Source organism: Agrilus planipennis, unplaced genomic scaffold, assembly GCF_000699045.2.
Source record: "Agrilus planipennis isolate EAB-ADULT unplaced genomic scaffold, Apla_2.0 scaffold276, whole genome shotgun sequence".
In the NCBI taxonomy this organism is placed as follows: domain Eukaryota; kingdom Metazoa; phylum Arthropoda; class Insecta; order Coleoptera; family Buprestidae; genus Agrilus; species Agrilus planipennis.
In genome coordinates this window covers 209,880-231,545 of record NW_020439102.1, presented here as the reverse complement: position 1 = coordinate 231,545, position 21,666 = coordinate 209,880, and the positions used below count along the sequence as shown (strand labels likewise).

Sequence of the window (21,666 nt, the reverse complement as noted above, 5' to 3'; positions counted from 1 at the left end):
GAACTGCTNTACTAATTTTGCCAATTTATCTTTATCAAGACAATTGACATACATTCTAAAATAATGTAAGACTTCATTCTCTTCATTTGTAAGATTCAGTTCTGTTTCTAGGCAATTAAGAACCTTTGTAACACTAACAGACTGCATGTCCGTAAGGATGTTGAAATCACAATTATTCCGGAAATGTGGATAGTTTTGTGGTGATACTCCTTGGCGAATTTTGTCAATTAATCTTCTAGGTATTTCGACAAGAATTTCAGTTCCAATGATTTGTAGTTGTTCCAGGAAAGTCTGAGCATTAGGCCTGGCTAAGAATTTGTTTGTTTGAAAAAAGTCTTGTATAAATTCTGTTTCAACATCCGTAAGAGACGAAAAGCTTTTTGACCTTTTCTCAAAATTTTCCGTAAATAGGGATTAACATAAAGATTTAATTCTTTCAATATTATATCAGGTTTAATTTCTGCTACAGGATTTGCAATAAGGATCAAAGTAATTCTCGATAATTTACTAGGAATTGTTTGAGTTAAAAGTAACATGTGCTGAAGAATTCGTCCAAAATATATAAAGTTGTCTTGCTCGTTTCTTTTGTTTAATGGTAAATATGGAACGAGACAATCTTCACCTTGCAACAATATATTTTCAGATTGTTCGAAGAAAATATTAAATAATTCTTTAGTAAGACCGCCGCCATCGATACCTACTTCGCCCAAAAATGAAACATTCAATTTTTTATCCAATATTTCTTCATCTTTGTAAATGTTTAGAAGATCAGTAACACAATTATTTCTCGATACTTCAATAGTTGCTGTTTCTGCATCTTTTGGAAGTGATGGTAGGAGTACATGATAACTGTTCGCATGAGATTCTTCGATGATACTTATTTCATTGTCATCTTCGTCCAGCTCCTCACTTTCGCTCTCTTCAATTCTTCGTGATTGAATTCTTGACACATAATTTTCTCGTGCACGTACATTACGATGAGGTCTAAAAGATGTTTGTTGTGGTTGAAAATCATCAGAATCGCTACCTCTTGTAGTTGAAAGAGCTCTACTCGTGGAAGGTTGTGGATCATTTCTACTAGAAGCTTGACTTGATACTGGATCTTGTTCTTCAACAATTGGTAAATCACACGGAAAATCTTTTTCAGGCAATATTATGATTTTGCTTTGCAGAATTTTTGATTCCAAGTCAGCTCCATCTTGAAAATCTCCAATACGATGTATTCGTTTAGATCTGTCAGACTTCGCCAACTTAAATCCGCACATACGTAATAAATTTTGGATATGAGAATTGAATAATGAAATTATGTTTTCCATTATTTCCACTGAGGACTCTTCTCTTCCTATTTCGAGACATGTATCAGGTTCTCCTGAATAGAGTAAGACGATTTATTTTATTTGGTAAAATGAAAAATTTTCTTGAGAAACATTACAAACTATTTTACATACCTAGACCTCTTTGTTTTAAGAATTTGAGCTCGGAATTTGACGGAAAAAAATCAGCATGAGCTAGTTTCATCAAAACTACTTTCTTTTTAAAAGTTCTTTTCCTTTTCCGACCTCTGCTAGGGCTAGAAGCGACTTCATTTCTTCTAAAGCATCTGCGTGTATCTCTTACCAATGAAGTAAAATTTTTTTCCTCTGCTGTTTCTTCATGTGAAACATTTTCTGCTGCTTGCAATAAACGACTAGCTATGACACGCTCCTCAGACATCTAAAGTTAATATAATAAATNTCACAAAGAAATAAAACAAATTTGATAGTATTTGATCACTACTTACAATCAATTTGGTTCCTGTGATAATTTTGTGTTCGTGAAGGTTATAAGAGAAAACGCGGGTGAACTCACATGTGCATCATACAATCATCAGGGCTGTAACTATGCACTCGGAGCCACTCTAGTCTCTTAGTAACCGTATGACGTATCATAACTAATTATATTTCTTATGATTGAAAGAATAAAATAATAATTTACGTATCATAACCAATTATATTTTATTTAATTATTTAATTACTTAGTTATCATTAGATGTTAGTAATGGAAAATTACCAACATGATTTGTTTGTAGCCACTTTATCGGCTAATTTACCAGATAATTGACCGGCTATTTAATCGGAAAAATGGTAGTATGATTTGAAAAATGAATTTTTATGATTGCATGATAAAATTTTAATTCGATCAATTGTTATTATGTGCACACATAATTAAAAGTCACATTCATTATTTTGCTATAAAAAAATTATTATTCTTGCCAGTACAACTATGTCGAGACAAAATTTTAATGTATTTAATTCTTATTATGCGTCAACATAAATTTTACAAGGTCAATTATTATTATGTACCGACATAAATTTTATTCAACGAATTTTTATTTTAGTATCGAATTTCTTTAAAATTGAACGATACTCCCATTCCTTCTTATGCGTTTTGAATTAATTTTATGTCAAGACATAAATTTAATTCATTTTTATTATGCCATGACAATAAAATAAATAAAAAAAATTTTCTGCTTCATTTTAAAAAAAGAAATTCTTTTTAATCTTACATAATAAAATTCTTGCTATTAAATACCACTTTGGCGTGCCATAATATAGCTTCAGCCCAAAACGAAGATGGTAAACTTGATTGTAGTACCATGCATCTAGCCATTTCTACTAACGTCCTATTCTTTCTTTCATTCACACCATTTTGTTGTGGTGTATACGGTGCAGAGAATCTTCTCTTAATTCCGTGTGATCGGAGATACCCAGCAAATATATTGGAACAGTACTCCTTGCCATTATCGAACTGTAGGGCCTTGATTTGACATTCTGTTTGTTTTTCAACAAGATTTTGATAACTTCGAAATGCCTGAAAAACGCCACTTTTAGTTTTGAGAATATATACCTCACACCAACGTGAGTAATCATCAATGAAAGTTACAAAATACTTTCCTCGTCCATTTGATTCTGTCCGCATGGGACCGCAGATATCCGAGTGAACTGTCTTTAGTGGTCTCTTACATTTCGTAGCCCTTTCAGGAAACGGTAACGTTGATAATTTGCCTTTCAAGCAGATTTTACAGGATTGACGTTCACCTATTTTGAACTTAATGCCCGTTGCCACGTTTTTATTGACCATTTGCCTTAGATCATTGAAATTGAGATGACCCAAACGTTCATGCCACATCTGCATTTCAGTTGAAGACTCTGCCACATGGACTGATTCCCTTGATTGTCGAAGATAATAAAGATCGCCTATTCTATCGGCTATTAGTCGGACATCGCCATGTTTGTCTCTAACTATCGCAATATTGCGTTTAAAAACGACTTCACAATTTTTGTCAGTGATTTTTGCAACAGAAAGTAGGTTAGTACGCAAATCAGGAACGTATAAAGCGTTTTCAAGATTTACTGACCTTGTATCCGCTCCTACGGAAGCTTGTATTTGGACAGTACCTTTAGCTTTTACTTCAGTTGATGAATTGGATGCTAAATTCAACCTTCCACGATCAGTTGCAGTCAATTTGTCAAAATTATTTTTATCACGACATAGATGTGATGTACAGCCGCTATCGAGACACCAGCTACTTTGTAGATCTACTGCTTCAACCTCATCACAGCTTCGGTTTTATTGGACATTGCATAAAATGAATTTTTATCAGTTCTATTATTTCGTACTTGACGTTTTGAACGGCAATCAGCTGCACGATGGTCTAATTTTCGACACTTGCTACGTCGAAATGGAAATTTCTTATTTTCACCATTATCATAATTATTTTGTTGATAATTTTTATTATTTCCAAACTTTTGGGTGTTATTTTTGGTTACAACCAATACACCAGATACAGGTTCTTTAACAGCTTGTTTACGAGCTTCAGGTTCTTCAAGTATTTTCACTTTTAATTTTTCACAATCAAGCAGTTCGTCTTGAGTTTCAACAGCACATCGAAAATTTTCATATGATTCCGGGAGACTATATAGAAGCATAATACTTAACAAATCTTTTGAAATGACTAGATCCATGGCTTCTAGCTTGTCGACAACATCACCAAATTTCTTTATATGTTCTCGTACATCGTCACCCTCAACTAATTTTTGAAGTATGAGCTGTTTAAGCAGACTTGCCTTACGAGCTGGACCAGTGGATGCAAAGATAGATTCGAGCTTTTTCCAAACTGCTTGTAGCGTTTCACATCCACGTATTTGTTTGAGCTTTGATGGACTGATTGATAATATTAAATCAGCTTTAGCTTTTCTATCTCCATTCGTCCACACATCTAGTGCTGTTTACATTTTAGCTTTCTCAGCTTCGTCACCTGCCGGCGTCGGTGGTTTAGGGATTTGACCACTAACATAGCCCCACGTGTCATTTTTGACCAATAATGCTTCAGCTTGTAAACACCATGTGTCGTAGTTATCTTTGGATAGCATTTCTATCCTCGTAGAGTTCACAGTACTTATTTGTGACATCGTGTATCACCGGATTTTATATATCACAACACATGCTAATTAATTACTTAACCTCAAAATGTCTTTTCGATATAACGTCCAATTACTCGCAGTTATTTGTATAAGCCTGGGCCCATAGCCTGTTGGATATAGAGGTTATCGGAAGACTTTTGCGTAAACACTAAAACGTAAATTAATTACACTAAGATTAACTTTATTAAATTGGATATATAATCCTTAATTATATATCAATATAATTGCATGAGGTATCTGTGTTGACTTCTACTATACTATCTATAAGATGACAAGTAAACACCCGAAGTAAGGTTAATACTATGTACAATCGATAATACATCGAAGTAATAAATCAATATCGATAGTACGATTATGGTGACGTAATAAATGCGCGAATTGCATTTGAATTTGAATATTTTCAACACTAAGAAAAAAAGATACATGAATGTAAGTAATCTGGAAAAAAAACATATTAAAAATCAACTCAATGTAAAGATACTTTTATAACTTACAGGAACTAAAAAATCTTTCATGTTTCCTTCCTTCGGTTCATTAGCGGGATCAAGAGAGACATCACTACCGATGCGTTAATAACCCAGTAGTGACTTTTCCATATTGTTATTATTACTTGACGTCGGTTTTCAACGGGATCGGGCGGCCGAAAAATGTTTTGATGCTTTTCCGGTTTAACCGCTATTCGCCATTTCCTGCATCAGTCCTCTAATTGGTCGACAGCTGCCTGAATACGAATAGTTACAACGTGGGGAACAATCAACTTAGCTAAACTGCGGTGCGTCGGCATACAGGACAAGCGTAGTGTCCCTAGACGTCGGTGTATCCGCTGTGTAGAGGAAGTACAGAAGTGGCGATAGCGGCGAACTTGTGGAGTTCCGGCCTCCATGGTCCGATAACTAGAGCGGACGTCCCCCCAATTTCACTGTGAAACTGCTATTCCGGAGGAACGACGCTATAGTTTCGACGAAAGCTGGGTGCATAACTGCACAAATGTGTTTATAAATTACACTGTCGTGTCATACCTTCTCAAAGGCCTCCGAAACGTCGAGAAAAATCGCCCCTGTTGGATGCAGGATGTAGCGTACTCGACCACTAATAGGTAGTGGGGTCGTAACATGTTTTCGGCGTAACGTAACGTAACTAGTTTCTTGAGAAAGCGTAACTTGTTTCATAACTGCGTATTTTTGTAACTAGATACATTTATAGATTTGTACTATAGTTTAACTTAGAAACTGTTAAATTGTCCTACATCTTTCGTCGCTGCCGTATCGTTGCAATACAGGTCATTTCATGACGGAACGGTCAAAATTCTCAGAAGGTTGATTTATGGCATTACCTACCAAACAAACCCATCTGTTTTACATTTTTACAGAAAGATAGTTTTGCATTTGGTAACTGTTTTATAAATTTCCGAAGTTAAAAATAAACATCGTACCCTCGTAAACTTCAACAACTTTGCTACACAATTGTAATTTTAAATATCGTAATAGTTGTCCAAGTTGTTGTCAAGATCTGACCTAAAATTCATAAACTTTCTTTCATGACTAAGAATATGAGAGGCCTCAATAAATAATTTTTTAAAATGGTTTTTCTTTGTATGTTTGACCTATTCAAATATTATTAACATTTTTTTTGTTTATTGCTGATAGGTACGCTTCATATTTACATTAAAAGTTACTTTTATGTAGCTATATGATTTAATGAAATTTACACTATCTCGTTTTTGTTAATTTTTATATTTTTTATATTCAATTCAATTAAAAGTTCAATATATATACGTATACAATAGTTCACTATTCATAATTTGAATCTATTTGGATCTAAATTTACATTGAGGTACGTTAATTGTGTCACTTTACGTGTTTTCAATCTCGTTCGTCGATCGTTTATTGTCCAGTTTTGCTGAAGATTCGTTCATACCGAACGGACGTTGCTACAATATTACCATATTGTCGCAACAATATGGCAAGATTTGGATAAATGTGACGGTTAAGACGCCACCACTTTAAGGGACAGTTAAATTGTCCGTTTTCAATCAATACCGATAACATGTCGTTTTTTAAGTACGAATCTACTTCTTTAATTGCTCGTAAAATTGGGGTGCCAACTGCCTGCTGTGTACCAACAATGGTATTCAAAATCGACCATGCGAAAATTTATCTCTTTCTGGTTGTGTTGAAATTGTCGAAGTTGGTTGCTGCGGTTCATTGTGACTTATGATTTTCATTAGCAATTCCTCCACTTTCTTCTTTGTTTTTGAAGCTTGGTGATCGTCGGAAAACGCACTTGTTTTGATCTAAAAAAGTGCATACCGAAAGAGTATCACTTTTTTCTACGTCACCCAGACGGGTTTCCCAACCGGATTTCAACTTTTTAATAACGTTAATTGTAGTAGATGAAAAACCTTCCAACAGCAATTGGTCGCAGGATTGTTTTAAGCAGCGGGTCATTACAATTACTGTACTGGCTGTTATGTATTTTTCGCCACTCATTGATTTAGTTGCCTCATCAAAAGGCTTTAACACTTGACAAAGTTCTGTAAACATTGTCCATTCCTCATTACATATTAGTCTTTTTTCAGTACAGCAATCGTGCTACATACATGGTTTTCCAAATCTACGATACGTTTAAGCATTTGAAATGTAGAATTCCATCTTGTCGGAACATCCTGTATTAACCGTTTAGGGACTTCATCCGGGTTGTCGGTTGTCTGCGATTTTAGCAGTTTTTGAAGTGCAACAATGCTAGTTTTAAAATGGCGTACTATTGTCTTAACCTTGTCTAGGTTCACTTGGATGAGCCAAAGACTATCCTGAACAATAAGATTAAGAGTGTGTCTATAGCACCCGAAATGTTTCCAGCCAATATCGGCTATTGCTTTTTTAACGTTTGCAGTGTTGTCGCTAATGACGAAGTTGACTTTTGTTCTTACATTCCACTCTTCAGTAATGTTAATTAACGCCGCTTGAATATTACCACTATTATGCGAGTTCTGAAATTCAGCACATTTCAGTAAAAATGTTTTTAATTCAAGTGCCTCATCAATGTAATGTCCAGTCACGGCAATGTATGAATCATTTATTCTTGATGTCCACAGATCAGTAGTAAAACAAATATTTTCCACGCCCAGCATCTCGTTTTTATTTCTTTGTACCGTCGCTTCATAAATTTTCGGTATCATAATATTTGATACCGTTTTTCAGGATGGTAGCTCATATCCTGGTATCCATTTTGCAAATTTTTTGAATGCCCGTTCCTCTACTAACGAAACAGTAACTATCTATAAATAAATCTGAAAGATCTGCACCTATTTTTCTTTTTATGTCTTGGGAAATTTTTTTAGACATTGCGTATCGATCTAGGCAAAGCTGGATAGGCCGTTGAGCTTGAAACTGTAACGTACCTGTTACAACAGAATTTGAAGATCCAGGTTGAGATTCATTTTTATCGCTTTGATTTTCATGTTTAGCGAAATATTCGCTATTGTCAGGAACTTGTTTTTGTACCTTGTCTTTTAATTGAGCTTGAGCGGTAGACAACCTTTTAAAAGCATCAGGGTGCTTACTTTTTAGATAAGTTTTTAAATTAGCTGTTGACTTTAAAACTAAAAATATCTAAACACGCATTGCATTTTGCCTTTTTATCGGATTTGTCCAATTTTTGAAAAACCTTCCACAACACACTTGTATTACTTCGTAACATTATTGTAAGTTAAATAAAGAAAACTAACGAAAACTAATTTGTATTACTATTAAGTTTCAACTGCTACTATTTATAATTCGCACTTAATTTTATTTCTTTATCTGCAGTCACTTTTTAATATATATCAACAACGAGATCACACACAAATCACAACTCCGAAGAATGAAGACTGTATATGACACAAGAAATACGTGTCCTTCGAATAACAAAATGGGTATAATACAAGGCATCACGTTATTATTACCCATGGTTACCTACGTCTATTATAGTGAACTATTTACAGCTTTAAAACCGAAGATACTCAACTGCTTACTTAAAGTAACCGATATGAAAATAACTATAACCGTAACCACTTGTATACAGTCGAAACAGGTTATACGATTATTTACCAAATACGCAGTTTCTGAAACTACTTAGGTACGTTACATAACGCTCATCCCTACTAATGGCACTTGCTGCACGATCGAATGTTTGGCCACGGAAGTCAGACTGTTCGTCCGGCAGCGAGTTCAATTGAGAGACCTCGTCGCGTAATCTGGCTAACGGTACTCGTTCTGCGATTTTCCCCAGGACTGGGAGGAGACTAATCGGTCAGTAGTTCTGGGGAAAAGTTGGCTACTTCCCTGGTTTCTGAAACACAACTACGTCTGCAGTTTTCCATTGCAGTGGAAAGTACCTTAGACGTAGAATCGCACTAGTGATATTAACGATTGACATTATGGCTTTTACCGGTAGAGGTTTTAGGGCTCCCGCTGGTATCCCGTCGGGTCCGATAGCTTTCCTGGCGTTGGTGGCGACAAGTAGCTCCTTTACTTTTTCCTTCCGGTTGGTTAGTTTGACGAAACCAACGTGTGCTATCGTCAGTAGACGTAGAACGTTACGGTCCACGTGGTCGATGTGTTCGTCGTCTATGTGGTTGTCGTTGGGTCGGAAAGCGTTCTCTAGGTAATCCGTGAACGCTTCCGCCCTTGCTATCGGAGTATACACCACTCCGGGTTCACTGTGTATTGGCGGGATGCTGCGAGGTCCATTCTTTAAATTGCGTGCAAACTTCCACAGAGTACCTGGAATCTGATCTAGATTACTAAGCCTCACCTGCCACCGTCGTCCGGGTTTCGGGTGTGCTGGCAATGACGTCGGGACCGGATCCCTGATCAGTCCGGAAACTGTCGTGGGAATTCGATTCTGAACCCTAGCCGTTGTTTGAAACTTTGTCGTTCGGTCGAGAAACGACAGTACAGCTGTTGTTAGCGTGTTAGCTGCTTCATCGATATCCTGTCTAGTCAGTATTATCTTGATCTTCGCGAAACCTTCGAGAAGATGGTCGGTAAATGCGGGCCAACAGGTGGACTTCCTCTCGTATACAGTCTGGTTTCGTTCCTCACCTATGGACAGCCTGAAGTCCTAGGAGACGTCCTCGAGGATGGCGATATCCAAAACGTCTGGTCGGTGAGTGTGGTTCGGCGGGTGATGAGTAGGGCCCTCCGGGCCCACTACTATTACATGCCTTGCCTGTGAAAGGTCGTACAGTACCTTGCCGCTGGTGTTACTCTTTCGACCATTTCAAGTTGGGTGCTTGGCGTTGAAGTCCCCTGCCGGAGTCTAGTTGCTCTTCCGACAGGTTCGGTCTCGATGATCTATAGACTGCTATCAGGGGTAGGATGCCTCTAGAAGTCTCGACTTCTACGGCTGTGGTTTCCAGATGTTTTGGAGTTGCCACGGTAAGGGGATAGTGTTTGAGCGAGAGCTTAACGTAGACGGCTGTACCTCCACTTGGTCTGTTCCCTCGGTCGGTGCGATATAATGCGTAGATGGGTAGCTTATCATTTATACCTGCCCTTAGGTGAGTTTGGCTTAGGAGAACAACATCGATTGAAAGAATTTCTAGCAGCTCTAGAAGCTGGAAACATTTCTCCCGCATACCATTGGCGTTCCGGAAGAAAACATGTACAGAGCAAGTAATTGTACATCTGAAGGATGCTGTCGTCAATGGTCGTTGAATGTTCGTTGGCATCGCCTTCGGCGTAGAAGCCCTGGCGAAAGTCAACCCCTGGCGGACGGCGTTGGTTGGTAGAGCAGTCGTCTTCGTTGTCATCGACGTCGGCTTCGTCGGAAGTCGGGGAAACTTCGGTGGCTCGCTGGATGGGCACCATCGCAGTTTGCACACCTGGCTGGGACTTCCCTTGCCTTTTCGCACTCTTTCGTGAAGTGGTTCTCTCCGCACTTGACACAGCGGGGGGTCGCCTTGCAGTGATGCTGGGCGTGGCCGAACCGCTGGCATCGGTATCACTGGCCGACGGTAGACTTCTGGCGAGGGGCTTCAACTGTAACACGAAGAACACATACAGACTTTATCTTGTAAATTTTCTTCGACGCGCTGTCTTTCGATAGGATAACTAGAAGCAGCGGTGTGTGGTGTGGACCTTGGTTTTGGGCCTCGTCAGCCGTACAACGTTTCGAGGGTGGAAACCTGGCCTCTTTAGGTCCTCGGTTATGTCGTCCGTGGTTATGTCTGTCCGCATTCCTTGTATTACCACTTTCAGGGGCTTTTCTTCCTGTAACGTATACGTGTGGTATTGTAATTTATTGTAGTTTATGTTCGTTTAGGGTTCGTTTGATACCTCTGTAGTCCTCGATATTCTCTGGTTGGATGCTGATCCCCTCAGCGACGTTCCTCACTTTTGTGGAATTCAGCTTTTGGCTGACAAGCTGCTGGCAGATTTGTACCACTTTGCCTTTTCTCGGATGGCGATGGGTGGAACCCTGGACTTCTTCGGCTCCGGCCTTTGGGTGCTGGCTTTCGGCATCCGATTTTGTAAAACCGACATCGAACTTTCGGCTTCGGAGTCTGACAATTCGATGTCAGTCTCCAGGCTTCTAAACGGGTTGGTAATTAGCGTGGCTGTAGTCAGTGGCTTAGTTAACTTAGGCAGGTGAGCTACGAACAGGTTAAACAAAATCGGTGATAACGGGGACCCCTGTGGAAGGCCTTCTCTGGTCCATTTTTTAGACGAGAGGCTGTTTTTAACTTTAACCCTGAAGCCTCTTGAATTAAGCCAATGTATTAAAAATCTTAGTATCCACCGTGGGAAGTTGTATATGGCTATTTTGTAGCGGAGTCCTAGTCTCCAAACCTTATCGTATGCTTTTTCTATATCTAACAGGACTTATATTACTTGTCTTTTTTTCTCATCCTCCTCAGCAATGTTAATGAAGTTTGCAACTTGTTGGGTTTCCGTTAGTTGGTTTTCTTCTGCAACTATTTGGATTTCATCCTTAACGATTGTCTCAAGAACTTTGGCTAGACCACAGAGGAGGTTAATAGGTCTTTGATTTTGCAGTAGTCTTGGGTCTTTTTCGGCCTTCGGAATCGATATGATTACAGCTTGTTTCCAAGTAGAGGGGAAGTATGACTTGGCGATCGTTGAGTTGAACTGGTTTGTTATTTTGTTTACTGCCTAAATGTGAAGCATTTTAGGTGCTAGATTACTAATTTTGTCAATCGCTGGGCTCTTTCTACTTTTTAAGGTTTTATTTCGATATAGGACTTTTGCAGTTGTTAGTTGTGGATAGTTTTCTACTTGCGCTTCTTTGACTGTTTGTATGGTTTTCATTTTCTTTTTGGTGAGGTTTTTAAAGCTGTTGCCGTTGTTCGTGAAAAGTTGTTCTATAAAGGAGGCTGTTTTTCCGCTTTGTGGGTGTCCTCGTATACGTGTTTATTTTCTACCAACAAGGGTGAATTTGGGAATTTCCTTCTACCCGCTTTGGACGCTAGTTTCCAGATTTTATAGTCTTTTTCATTGCATTCTTCAATTGCGCTCTGTCACTTTGTCTGGGATCTTGTTTTTAGCATTTCTTTTACCTCGCGTTGTAGTTGTGTGAAAAGTTTCCGGTCTGCATCTCTTCTGTACCGTATCCATGTTTTCCTCGCTTGGTTTTTCCCTCGTATTAGGTTTTCTCACTGTAATTTAAACCTAGTCTGTTCTTATGATTGATTTGTGTTTTGGTTGAGCACTTTTCGATAAGGTTCTGAATTTCTGTAGTTATTGATTTAGCTTCCTTCTCTGTGATCTTCTAGGCATACCGGATTGCCAACTTTTTCACTAAGAAAATTGAAATTATCTCAATTGGTTTTAGTGACCGTTTTTTCTTCCTAATGTATTGACTTAGAGTGTCGGTAGTACTGGGAAGTAGCCTGACGACAGTTCGAACTTTGTCTCTGTTTTTCCTATTGCGTCTCCTAAGTTACCATTTGATGGGATGGAGATGGCGTCTTCTGGGCCGTATGCCTTTGCTCCTTGTGTTTTTTGTTGGAATACAAAAAGTGACTTTCCTTCAGGGTTCATTATTCTGCTTCCCCAGAATATATGTTTAGCATTTGGTTCGCCTCCTATAATTGTATTGGGGAAAATAAACAGGCCTTGGAAGTCTTTTTCTTCTGTTTTGTTGTTAGGCTTGTTATATACGGCTACAAATCTTTTGCAATACTTGCTGTTTATTGTCACTGCTGCGCCTCCTCCTGGCCGACCTTCCCTGTGCTTTCTTATGATCTTGTAACCATTTAGTTGAATGAAGTCACCTTTTTTAAGATGTGTCTCCGTGAGTAAGAGAACCGATATATCGTTTTCTAACAAGAATTGTTGTAGTTCTAGTTTGTGTTGTGCAATATCATTGGCGTTCCACGTACAAATGTCCCATCGCTGTGTTTTCCCTTCTTATCCATTTATGGGTTGTGATAATTTGGGAAGCAGCTTTAGTAGGATTTCTTCCACAACTTTTTCTACTACATCTTCTGTAAGATTAATGTTGGCTGATTTTTTACAGCGTTCGCGAAAATTTTTTGCTGTCTAGTCTTAGAGGTTTCTAAGCTATCCTTTAGGACCTCTTGTTTTTTGGATTTGATTGTTTGCGGATGCTTTTCTCACAACTTTGAGAAGGAAGGGTGGTTCCCGGAGCATTTGACGGAGTTTGCTAGGAATCCTTTCCCTCTAGGTTCGGAGCACTCACTTGATAGATGTTCGCCGGCACAGAAAGCACATCGCCACGCCTCGGTGCATAGGAACTTGACATGTCCAAAAAGCTGGCACCTGAAGCACTGGGATTTGCACTTAGACTTCTTTTTGGGTTCCACTTTGATATTTAGCCCCATTACTTTTTTGACTTCGAATTCCTTTTTGCCCTCGTCGCTCTTCTCTGTATCTATAAGAATTATGGGGTATACAATTTCTTTGTCCTTGCGCATTCTCGTCGCTGTGTTGAACAAGATTCCCTTATACCGCAGGTTTTCTTCAACATCTTGCACGTCAATTTCTTGTAGAATTCCTCTTAACACTACTGTTCAGTCCTGACTGTATATACATATATGTTAATTCTATAGTTATGTGGGAATTCACAAAAATATTTCACCCAAGTTAACAACATGTTTCAGGCAATTGTGAAGTACTATTTTGTTCAGTTTATTGCCCTTCAGGTACTTTTGTCGGACCCCTTGGGTCAAAATATCTGTACTGCTTAATTATTACTAGCTTGGTACAGCCTGTTCACCCTCTCTCCCTTCAGGAGGTCTGTTTATGTATTTAAGTTAGTTTTAAGTTGTACAAAGAGCATTCTTTCAGTATCTTTGTAGACGTTAACTTTGTTCATTTTAATCCTTTGTAAATATAATAAATAGTTTAGCAGTTTCTAAATTTTTCATTCCAATCTTATAACGGTTAATATCCAAAAAACAAATTATAGAAATAGTTACACCGAAGTTCTTTTTTAAATGGACGTGTAACGTACAGAGTCGTCTGTACATTTTTTATTGGTCCTTCGAGCCGGATATCCGTTATTATACTTCAAGTAACAAAATAATCGCAAAAACGCCGTTTTGGACAACAGCAGCCGACGGAAAAAAGTGCACATTACAAAGGAAACTCAACGTCTACCTTCAGTGAATCCACAACGCAGCCGCTTGGTATCTCTTTCTGGATCATCATCGGAACAGTGGACACAATCAGCAACTACCATCATCAATTTCATCCCTTCAGTCAACAATTGAACAGTCTTCGAGTGGGCAACTTCAGGCGAATCAAGTTTTTAACCACCATTTGTCCCGACAACCTTCAGGAATTTCACAAGTAAGAATTTTGATTCACTTTCCCTTATTCCTTTCTACATTATCTTATTACGTATATTGCTTCTATTTTTTCTAATTTCGAAGATTTTATTTACATTTCTAATATGACTACGGAATCGTTAAAATCTCTAACTAAACAACGTGGTGTTGCGAAAGGTCAAATTACACGCCTTCAAACCTTTTTAAATTCACAAGAAAATTTCACATTGTCTGTATTAGAATTTCGTAAACTTAAATTAGAGGAATACTACAATAATTGGTGTGATTTACAATCCCAAATAGAATGTTTAGATGATAACGTAGAGTACGATAAAGATAGGGAGGAAATAGAAAATGTTTATTACGTATGTGCAGACTTAATATCAAATCAAATAGAAAAGTTAAGTTTAAATAATGGATCATCTAGTAGTGAAACGTTTCAAACCACCAGTCATAATGTATCGCAAACTATTTTACCAAAAATTAACATTAAACAATTTAACGGGGACTTTCTAGAATGGCATGGTTTTCATGATACCTTTAAATCGCTGGTCCACGATAGTAATGCTATTTCGGCTATTCACAAATTTCATTTACTTAAATCATACTTAATAGGTGATGCTTCAGCAGTAATTGAGTCATTAAATGCTTCTGAAGAGAACTATCTTGTTGCTTGGAACCTTTTGCAAAAAAGGTTCAATAACCCCCGCAAAATTATTCATAGTCATTTACAAGCCCTTTTTGAGCTACCTGAGGTTACAAAAGATTCAGCGATAGCGTTAAGATCTCTAGCAGAAAGAGCAGAAATGCATATCAATGCATTGAAGGCATTAAATCAACCGGTAGATTGGCATGAGATGTTAATTTACATAATTTCTGCGAAATTAGACAAACAATCCCGAATAATGTGGGAACGATCACTTGAAGATAATGTTATGCCAACCTTTTCCGACTTTGTCTCCTTTTTAAATAAAATATCTAGAGATTCCCAACCAGTACCTTTATTTAAAAATATAAATAATGCATCCAAGTTTAATCAATTGCATCAAAAAAGAGCCTCGTTTCAACAAAATAAACGTGATACTCATTCCTATACTTTCCAATCAAATTTAAAATGTTCAATTTGTTCACAAGGTCACTTTATACACAATTGTGACAATTTTCTAAAATTAACTCCTCAACAACGGTTGGAAGCTGCTAAAAATTCACAACTGTGTATAAATTGTCTAAAATCAAGTCACAAAACATCCTTATGTAAGTCAAGTTCTTGTAAAAAATGTCACGGTAGACACAATACATTACTTCATTTCGATAAAAATACAAGACAAAACGACATCAGCTCTATACAGCCTAATATTAGTAACGAGCCTGCTACGTCAGCATTCACTACCATTCAATGCAACGAAATCTTACTGTCTACAGCACGTATTATCGTATTGGACAAGCAAAATAAAGAACACGAGTGTAGGGTTTTGTTGGATGGTGGTTCGCAGTCCAACTTTATGACCGAAAGGTTAGCAAATACATTAAATCTACAAAAACAGCAAATTTATTTACCCGCTTCTGGACTAGGTCAATCTCAACAAATTATTCGGTATAGCGTTAAAACAACAATAAAAAATAAGAATAACACTTTTGCAGAGCAACAAACATTTTTTGTTTTACCTACAATAACTGCTAAACTACCTTCACGTGTCGTTAACCGCAATAGTTTGGATTTACCAAAAAATTTACGTCTAGCCGATCCAGAATTTCACAAACCAGCAGATATTGATATGCTGTTGGGTGAATATATATTTTTTAAATTATTATGTGTAGGTCAAATAAGGTTAGCTAATGATACTACCGTTTTACAGAAAACTAGATTAGGCTGGTTAGTATCAGGTAAGGTCAATACAAATCACTCTAATTCTATACATTGCCACTCCGCCTTAACTCTCGAGACACAACTCGAAAAATTTTGGAAATTAGAGGATTGTACTGCCACAAAACATTTATCTAAAGAAGAAATAGCATGCGAGACACATTTTCAAAATTCTTTAAGCCGTGATGACTCAGGACGTTATGTAGTTCGGCTGCCGTTCAACGCAAATCAAAATAAATTAGGCAATACTTACAACTCTGCTCTAAAACGTTTTTATTCCTTAGAGAAAAGATTAACACATAATTCTAACTTACGTCATGAATATTGCGAATTCATGAATGAATATATAAGTTTAGGTCACATGTCTAATATAACCCATTCAGCTAACAAAAATTCAGGTTACTATTTACCACATCATGCTGTAGTCAAGGAAACTAGTCAGGAGGTCTGTTTATGTATTTAAGTTAGTTTTAAGTTGTACAAACATTTACCACATCATGCTGTAGTCAAGGAAACTAGTACTACAACTAAAGTCAGAGTGGTTTTTGACGGCTCATTAAAATCGGACACGGGACTTTCCCTCAACGATACGCTCATGGTTGGTCCAACAATCCAAGATGATGTTTTTTCATTAATTGTCAGATTTCGTACACATAAGTACGTATTAACAGCAGATATTGAAAAAATGTTCCGACAAATCAATGTTCACGAAAATGATACAAATTATCAAAAAATTTTATGGCGCAATAGTCCTGACGAACCAGTTCAAACATTTAAATTAAATACTGTAACATATGGTACCGCATCTGCCCCCTTCTTAGCGGTTCGGTGTCTCAAACAACTAGCAGTCGATGAAAGCACAAAATTTCCTTCAGCTTCTTTAGTTTTAGCAAACGATTGCTATGTAGATGATCTTTTAACGGGTACTTCTACTTTAGAAGATGCTTATAAACTACGAAATGACTTAATACAATTATGTCAGTTAGGTGGGTTTAATCTACGTAAATGGTCTTCAAACGAACCATCGTTATTAGAAGGTCTCCAATATATCTCTAACGAAAATAATTTTTGTCTAGATTCAGCTNCATATGGTACCGCATCTGCCCCCTTCTTAGCGGTTCGGTGTCTCAAACAACTAGCAGTCGATGAAAGCACAAAATTTCCTTCAGCTTCTTTAGTTTTAGCAAACGATTGCTATGTAGATGATCTTTTAACGGGTACTTCTACTTTAGAAGATGCTTGTAACCTACGAAATGACTTAATACAATTATGTCAGTTAGGTGGATTTAATCTACGTAAATGGTCTTCAAACGAACCATCGTTATTAGAAGGTCTCCAATATATCTCTAACGAAAATAATTTTTGTCTAGATTCAGCTGCAAGCAAGAAAACATTAGGTGTATATTGGGATCATAATGATGATAATATTAAGTATAACGTTCCTAGTAGTCAGTCTTCTGGTAATAATATTAATAAACGTACAATTTTGTCACAAATCTCACAAGTCTTTGACCCGTTAGGATTATTAGGGCCAGTAATTATTTTAGCTAAGTTGATTATGCAGGAATTATGGCTATGCAAACTTGAATGGGACGAATCTGTTCCGCAAGCAATACATAAATCATGGTTGCAATACCGACAACAGCTTTATCTTTTAAACAATTTTAAAATTCCTCGTTATTTGACTAATAATTATATTAATATTCAACTTCATGGCTTTTGCGATGCCAGCGTGAAAGCTTATGGAGCGTGCATATATTTAAGATCAGTAGACGCTTCAGCTAATGTTACATCACGGTTGATATGTGCAAAATCAAGAGTTGCACCATTAAAATCAACTACACTGCCACGTCTCGAGCTATGTGCAGCAGTACTATTAACAAATTTATTTAAAAACACCAAAATTGCTTTAAAACTTAAATTAAATTCTGTCAAATTTTGGTCGGATTCCACAGTGACTTTGCATTGGATAAATACCGAACCACACAAATTAAAAACTTTCGTTAGTAATCGAGTCGCAGAAATTCAAACTCACTCCAACCCTAAAGATTGGTCACACGTTCCTTCCGAAGATAACCCTGCGGATTACATTTCACGCGGTCAGTTACCATCTGAATTTTTAAACAATAAAATTTGGGCTCAAGGTCCTGAGTGGCTTTTACAAGAGGAGCACCTCTGGCCACGGAACATAACTTTCTCAAAAACAGACATTCCAGAACGACGAACTACTGCGCTAATAATTAACACTAGCTGGTCCAATCTACTTCTTCGGTTTTCATCCTTTTCCAAATTACAGAGAGTTTTCACATATATATTACGTTTTATATCAAATTGTCGCAAATCAATAAAATTGTTAGGTGTACCTTCAACTCAGGAATTAAAAGAATCACACGATAGACTAATTATTTTATTACAGAGCGAAACTTTCGCAAAGGAAATACAGGACCTAAAAAAGGGACGCATTAACAGTAAAAGCAATATAAATAACCTTAATCCATTTTTAGACAGTAAGGGAATTTTGCGAGTTGGGGGTCGGTTAAGGTACGCTAATATAGCATTTCATAGAAAACATCCAATTTTATTACCACGATCACATCACATTACGCGTTTGATTATTTATGGAGAGCACATTAAACAAATGCATGCGGGAACATTAGCTACATTGAATTCAGTAAGGCAAACTTATTGGCCGATTGATGGGAAAAATACTACGCGACACATAATTCGTAAATGTTTAATTTGTTTTAGAACAAAGCCTTCCTTAGACAATAATTATATCATGGCCGATTTACCTCAAAGTAGATTCAATGCCACTAAACCCTTTCAAAACGTAGGCCTTGACTATTGTGGACCATTTTTCATTAAAGAAAAAGAATTTAGAAACCTTAAGAGACTAAAGGTGTACGTAGCAGTTTTTGTATGTTTTTTAACTAAAGCTGTACATTTAGAACTGGTTGGTAATCTATCATCAGAATCATGTCTTTCTGCAATAAAACGCTTTGTAGCAAGAAGGGGTTGTTGCACAAATATTTATACAGACAATGCAACTAATTTTGTAGGGGTAAGAAATCAGCTGAAAGAGCTTTACGAACTTTTTCAGTCAAAAGACCACAATAATAAAATAATAAGTGAGCTTGGTGCAAAGGGCATTAATTGGCATTTTTCTCCTCCTGGCTCTCCTCACTTTGGTGGGTTATGGGAGGCTGCAGTTAGATCTTTTAAACACCATTTTGTCCGCGTAGTAGGTGAAACTTTATTTACATATGAGCAATTATATACCTATGTAGTGGAAATAGAAGCAATATTAAATTCTCGCCCTTTGACCCCCTTATCCTCAGATCCTAACGATTTTCAACCTCTTACTCCAAATCATTTTCTCCTTGGTGAATCAAATTCTAACTTGCCTGAAAATGATTTCACGAACACGCCAACGAATCAGCTTTCTACTTGGAAGCACATACAAAAACTTAAGCAACATTTCTGGGCACGATGGTACAAGGAGTACCTAAACGAACTACACGTCCGCAGCAAATGGAACACTTGTCCTGATTCCAAAAATACAATAAAGGTAGGAACCTTGGTCCTTTTAAAGGAAGATCATCAACCACCACGGCATTGGAAATTGGGGCGTGTAGAGGCAGTGCATCCCGGTAAAGATAATGTCATTCGAGTAGTGACCGTAAAAACCGCGACTGGATCCTTTACGAGAACAGTGAAAAAAGTGTGCGTGCTGCCGGTTCTCAAATAAGTGTGAATAAGAATTTAGAATATTAACACTTTATGTTATTCATTTAATTATTTTTACCATTTTTTTTTTCGTATTTAGATTTGCTTTTTTTTCTTATTAAACATAGTCGTTCAAGGTGGGCGGCATGTTCAGTCCTGACTGTATATACATATATTTTAATTCTATAGTTATGTGGGAATTCACAAAAATATTTCATCCAAGTTAACAACATGTTTCAGGCAATTGTGAAGTCCTATTTTGTTCAGTTTATTGCCCTTCAGGTACCTTTGTCGGACCCCTTGGGTCAAAATATCTGTACTGCTTAATTATTACTAGCTTGGTACAGCCTGTTCACCCTCTCTCCCTTCAGGAGGTCTGTTTATGTATTTAAGTTAGTTTTAAGTTGTACAAACAGCATTCTATCAGTATCATTGTAGACGTTAACTTTGTTCATTTTAAATCCTTTGTAAATATAATAAATAGTTTAGCAGTTTCTAAGTACTTCATTCCAATCTTTTAACGGTTAATATCTAATAAACAAAATATAGAAATAGTTACACCGAAGTTCTTTTTTAAATGGACGTGTAACGTACAGAGTCGTCTGTACATTTTTTATGTGTTTTTGAGTGTTTTTTCTTCGGGGAGGGAATAGGTGAAACGTTTAGCTTCCATGGAATCGAGTACTTTCAGATTCTCCGACTAAAACCCCTCCGCGAGCAGGGAGAAAAACCCTGTGGGTTGCTCATCCCTGGGAATAAATTGGAAGGCAGCGGATTGGGGATAGGGTTGAGATGGGAAATGGGTTAAGAGTGTGGGTAGGAGGGAGTATTGAGGAGGAAACCAAAGTAGGTGGTTCACCTCTGAAGTGCTGGATTGACACTCGCGCTAAAAAGCGAAGCTAGGATCTAGAAGTGAGCGAAAGAGAGTGGCTCATTGTAGAAGCTGATAGGGCCTTCGGAAACGTTCGTTTGGTTTCGGTGCGAAGTTGGAGAGTGCCGAGATGGTGGGGTTTGCGTGGCCTGACACTGAGTCACGGAGATTTGCCGCGAATGTGATTGTAGCATCAGGGAGAGAAGGTAAACCGGTTTCGATCAGAATTTGTATGTTTCTGACGAACCAGGGGTGGTCTAAAGCGGAGCGAAGAATTCGCATGTATGTGCCTTGCAAAGGTTTCAGGCGGTGGGGAAAGGCGCAGCCCCAGACGGGAATTGCATAGGAGAAAATGCTCCTAATAATTGCGTTAAACGCACGAATTTTGGTCTGTTGGGAGATGGTGTTATTGCGGAAGAAAGGTTTAAGTGCGATGAATGCATCCAGAGTCTTGTTACGGTTCGCTGTAACATGGTGTTGCCAGTTTAGGCATCTGTCGAAGACGACGCGTAGGTATGTGACGGAGCTGCTAGATTGCCTCCGATTTAGTCTCGTTAATAGAATGTTTCCATTTCCGGGACTAGTTTAGGAGCCGGGGCAGAAACTTATTGATTCTTGCTGTGCATTGCAGAATGGTATTTGAAGTGTTTATAATGGCTATATCGTCAGCGTACAGCGCAGTAAGAATTGAAGTGAGGGAGGGCATGTTCGCGCAAAACAGGTTAAACAGAATAGGGGATAGTTTGGAGACTTGTGGGACACCGACTGTGACGGGTTTACTGGCAAAGAGAGCAGAACCAACGCGGTCCCGAAGGATTCTGTCTGTGAGGAATGACCTGATAACTCCAATTAGAAAATGTGGGATGTTCAGGGCGATGAGTTTGGAAATAACGCCTTGGTGCCAGACTCGGCCGAAAGCTTGTTGGACGTCAAGAAGTAGCATGGA

General features: G+C 37.8%; 2 protein-coding genes across 2 annotated transcripts; one reads left to right on the top strand and one right to left on the bottom strand.

Annotated features, from left to right (window-relative positions):
• Positions 1 to 227: 227 nt before the first annotated feature.
• LOC112905330 lies at positions 228 to 4,832 on the bottom strand. The gene is made up of 5 exons (XM_025977496.1): positions 3,398 to 4,832; positions 2,572 to 3,281; positions 1,449 to 1,713; positions 468 to 1,369; positions 228 to 308 (listed from the first exon to the last, which is right to left on the bottom strand). Exons 2-5 carry the CDS (start codon positions 3,172 to 3,174, stop codon positions 228 to 230), a joined length of 1,851 nt encoding a protein of 616 aa, XP_025833281.1. The 5' UTR covers positions 3,175 to 3,281; positions 3,398 to 4,832.
• Positions 4,833 to 13,913: 9,081 nt separating this feature from the next.
• On the top strand, positions 13,914 to 21,066 carry LOC112905329. The gene is made up of 4 exons (XM_025977495.1): positions 13,914 to 16,527; positions 16,609 to 16,920; positions 17,215 to 17,364; positions 20,912 to 21,066. The coding sequence occupies exons 1-4, from the start codon at positions 14,385 to 14,387 to the stop codon at positions 21,064 to 21,066; spliced, it is 2,760 nt and encodes a 919-aa protein (XP_025833280.1). The 5' UTR covers positions 13,914 to 14,384.
• The last annotated feature ends 600 nt before the right edge of the window (positions 21,067 to 21,666 follow it).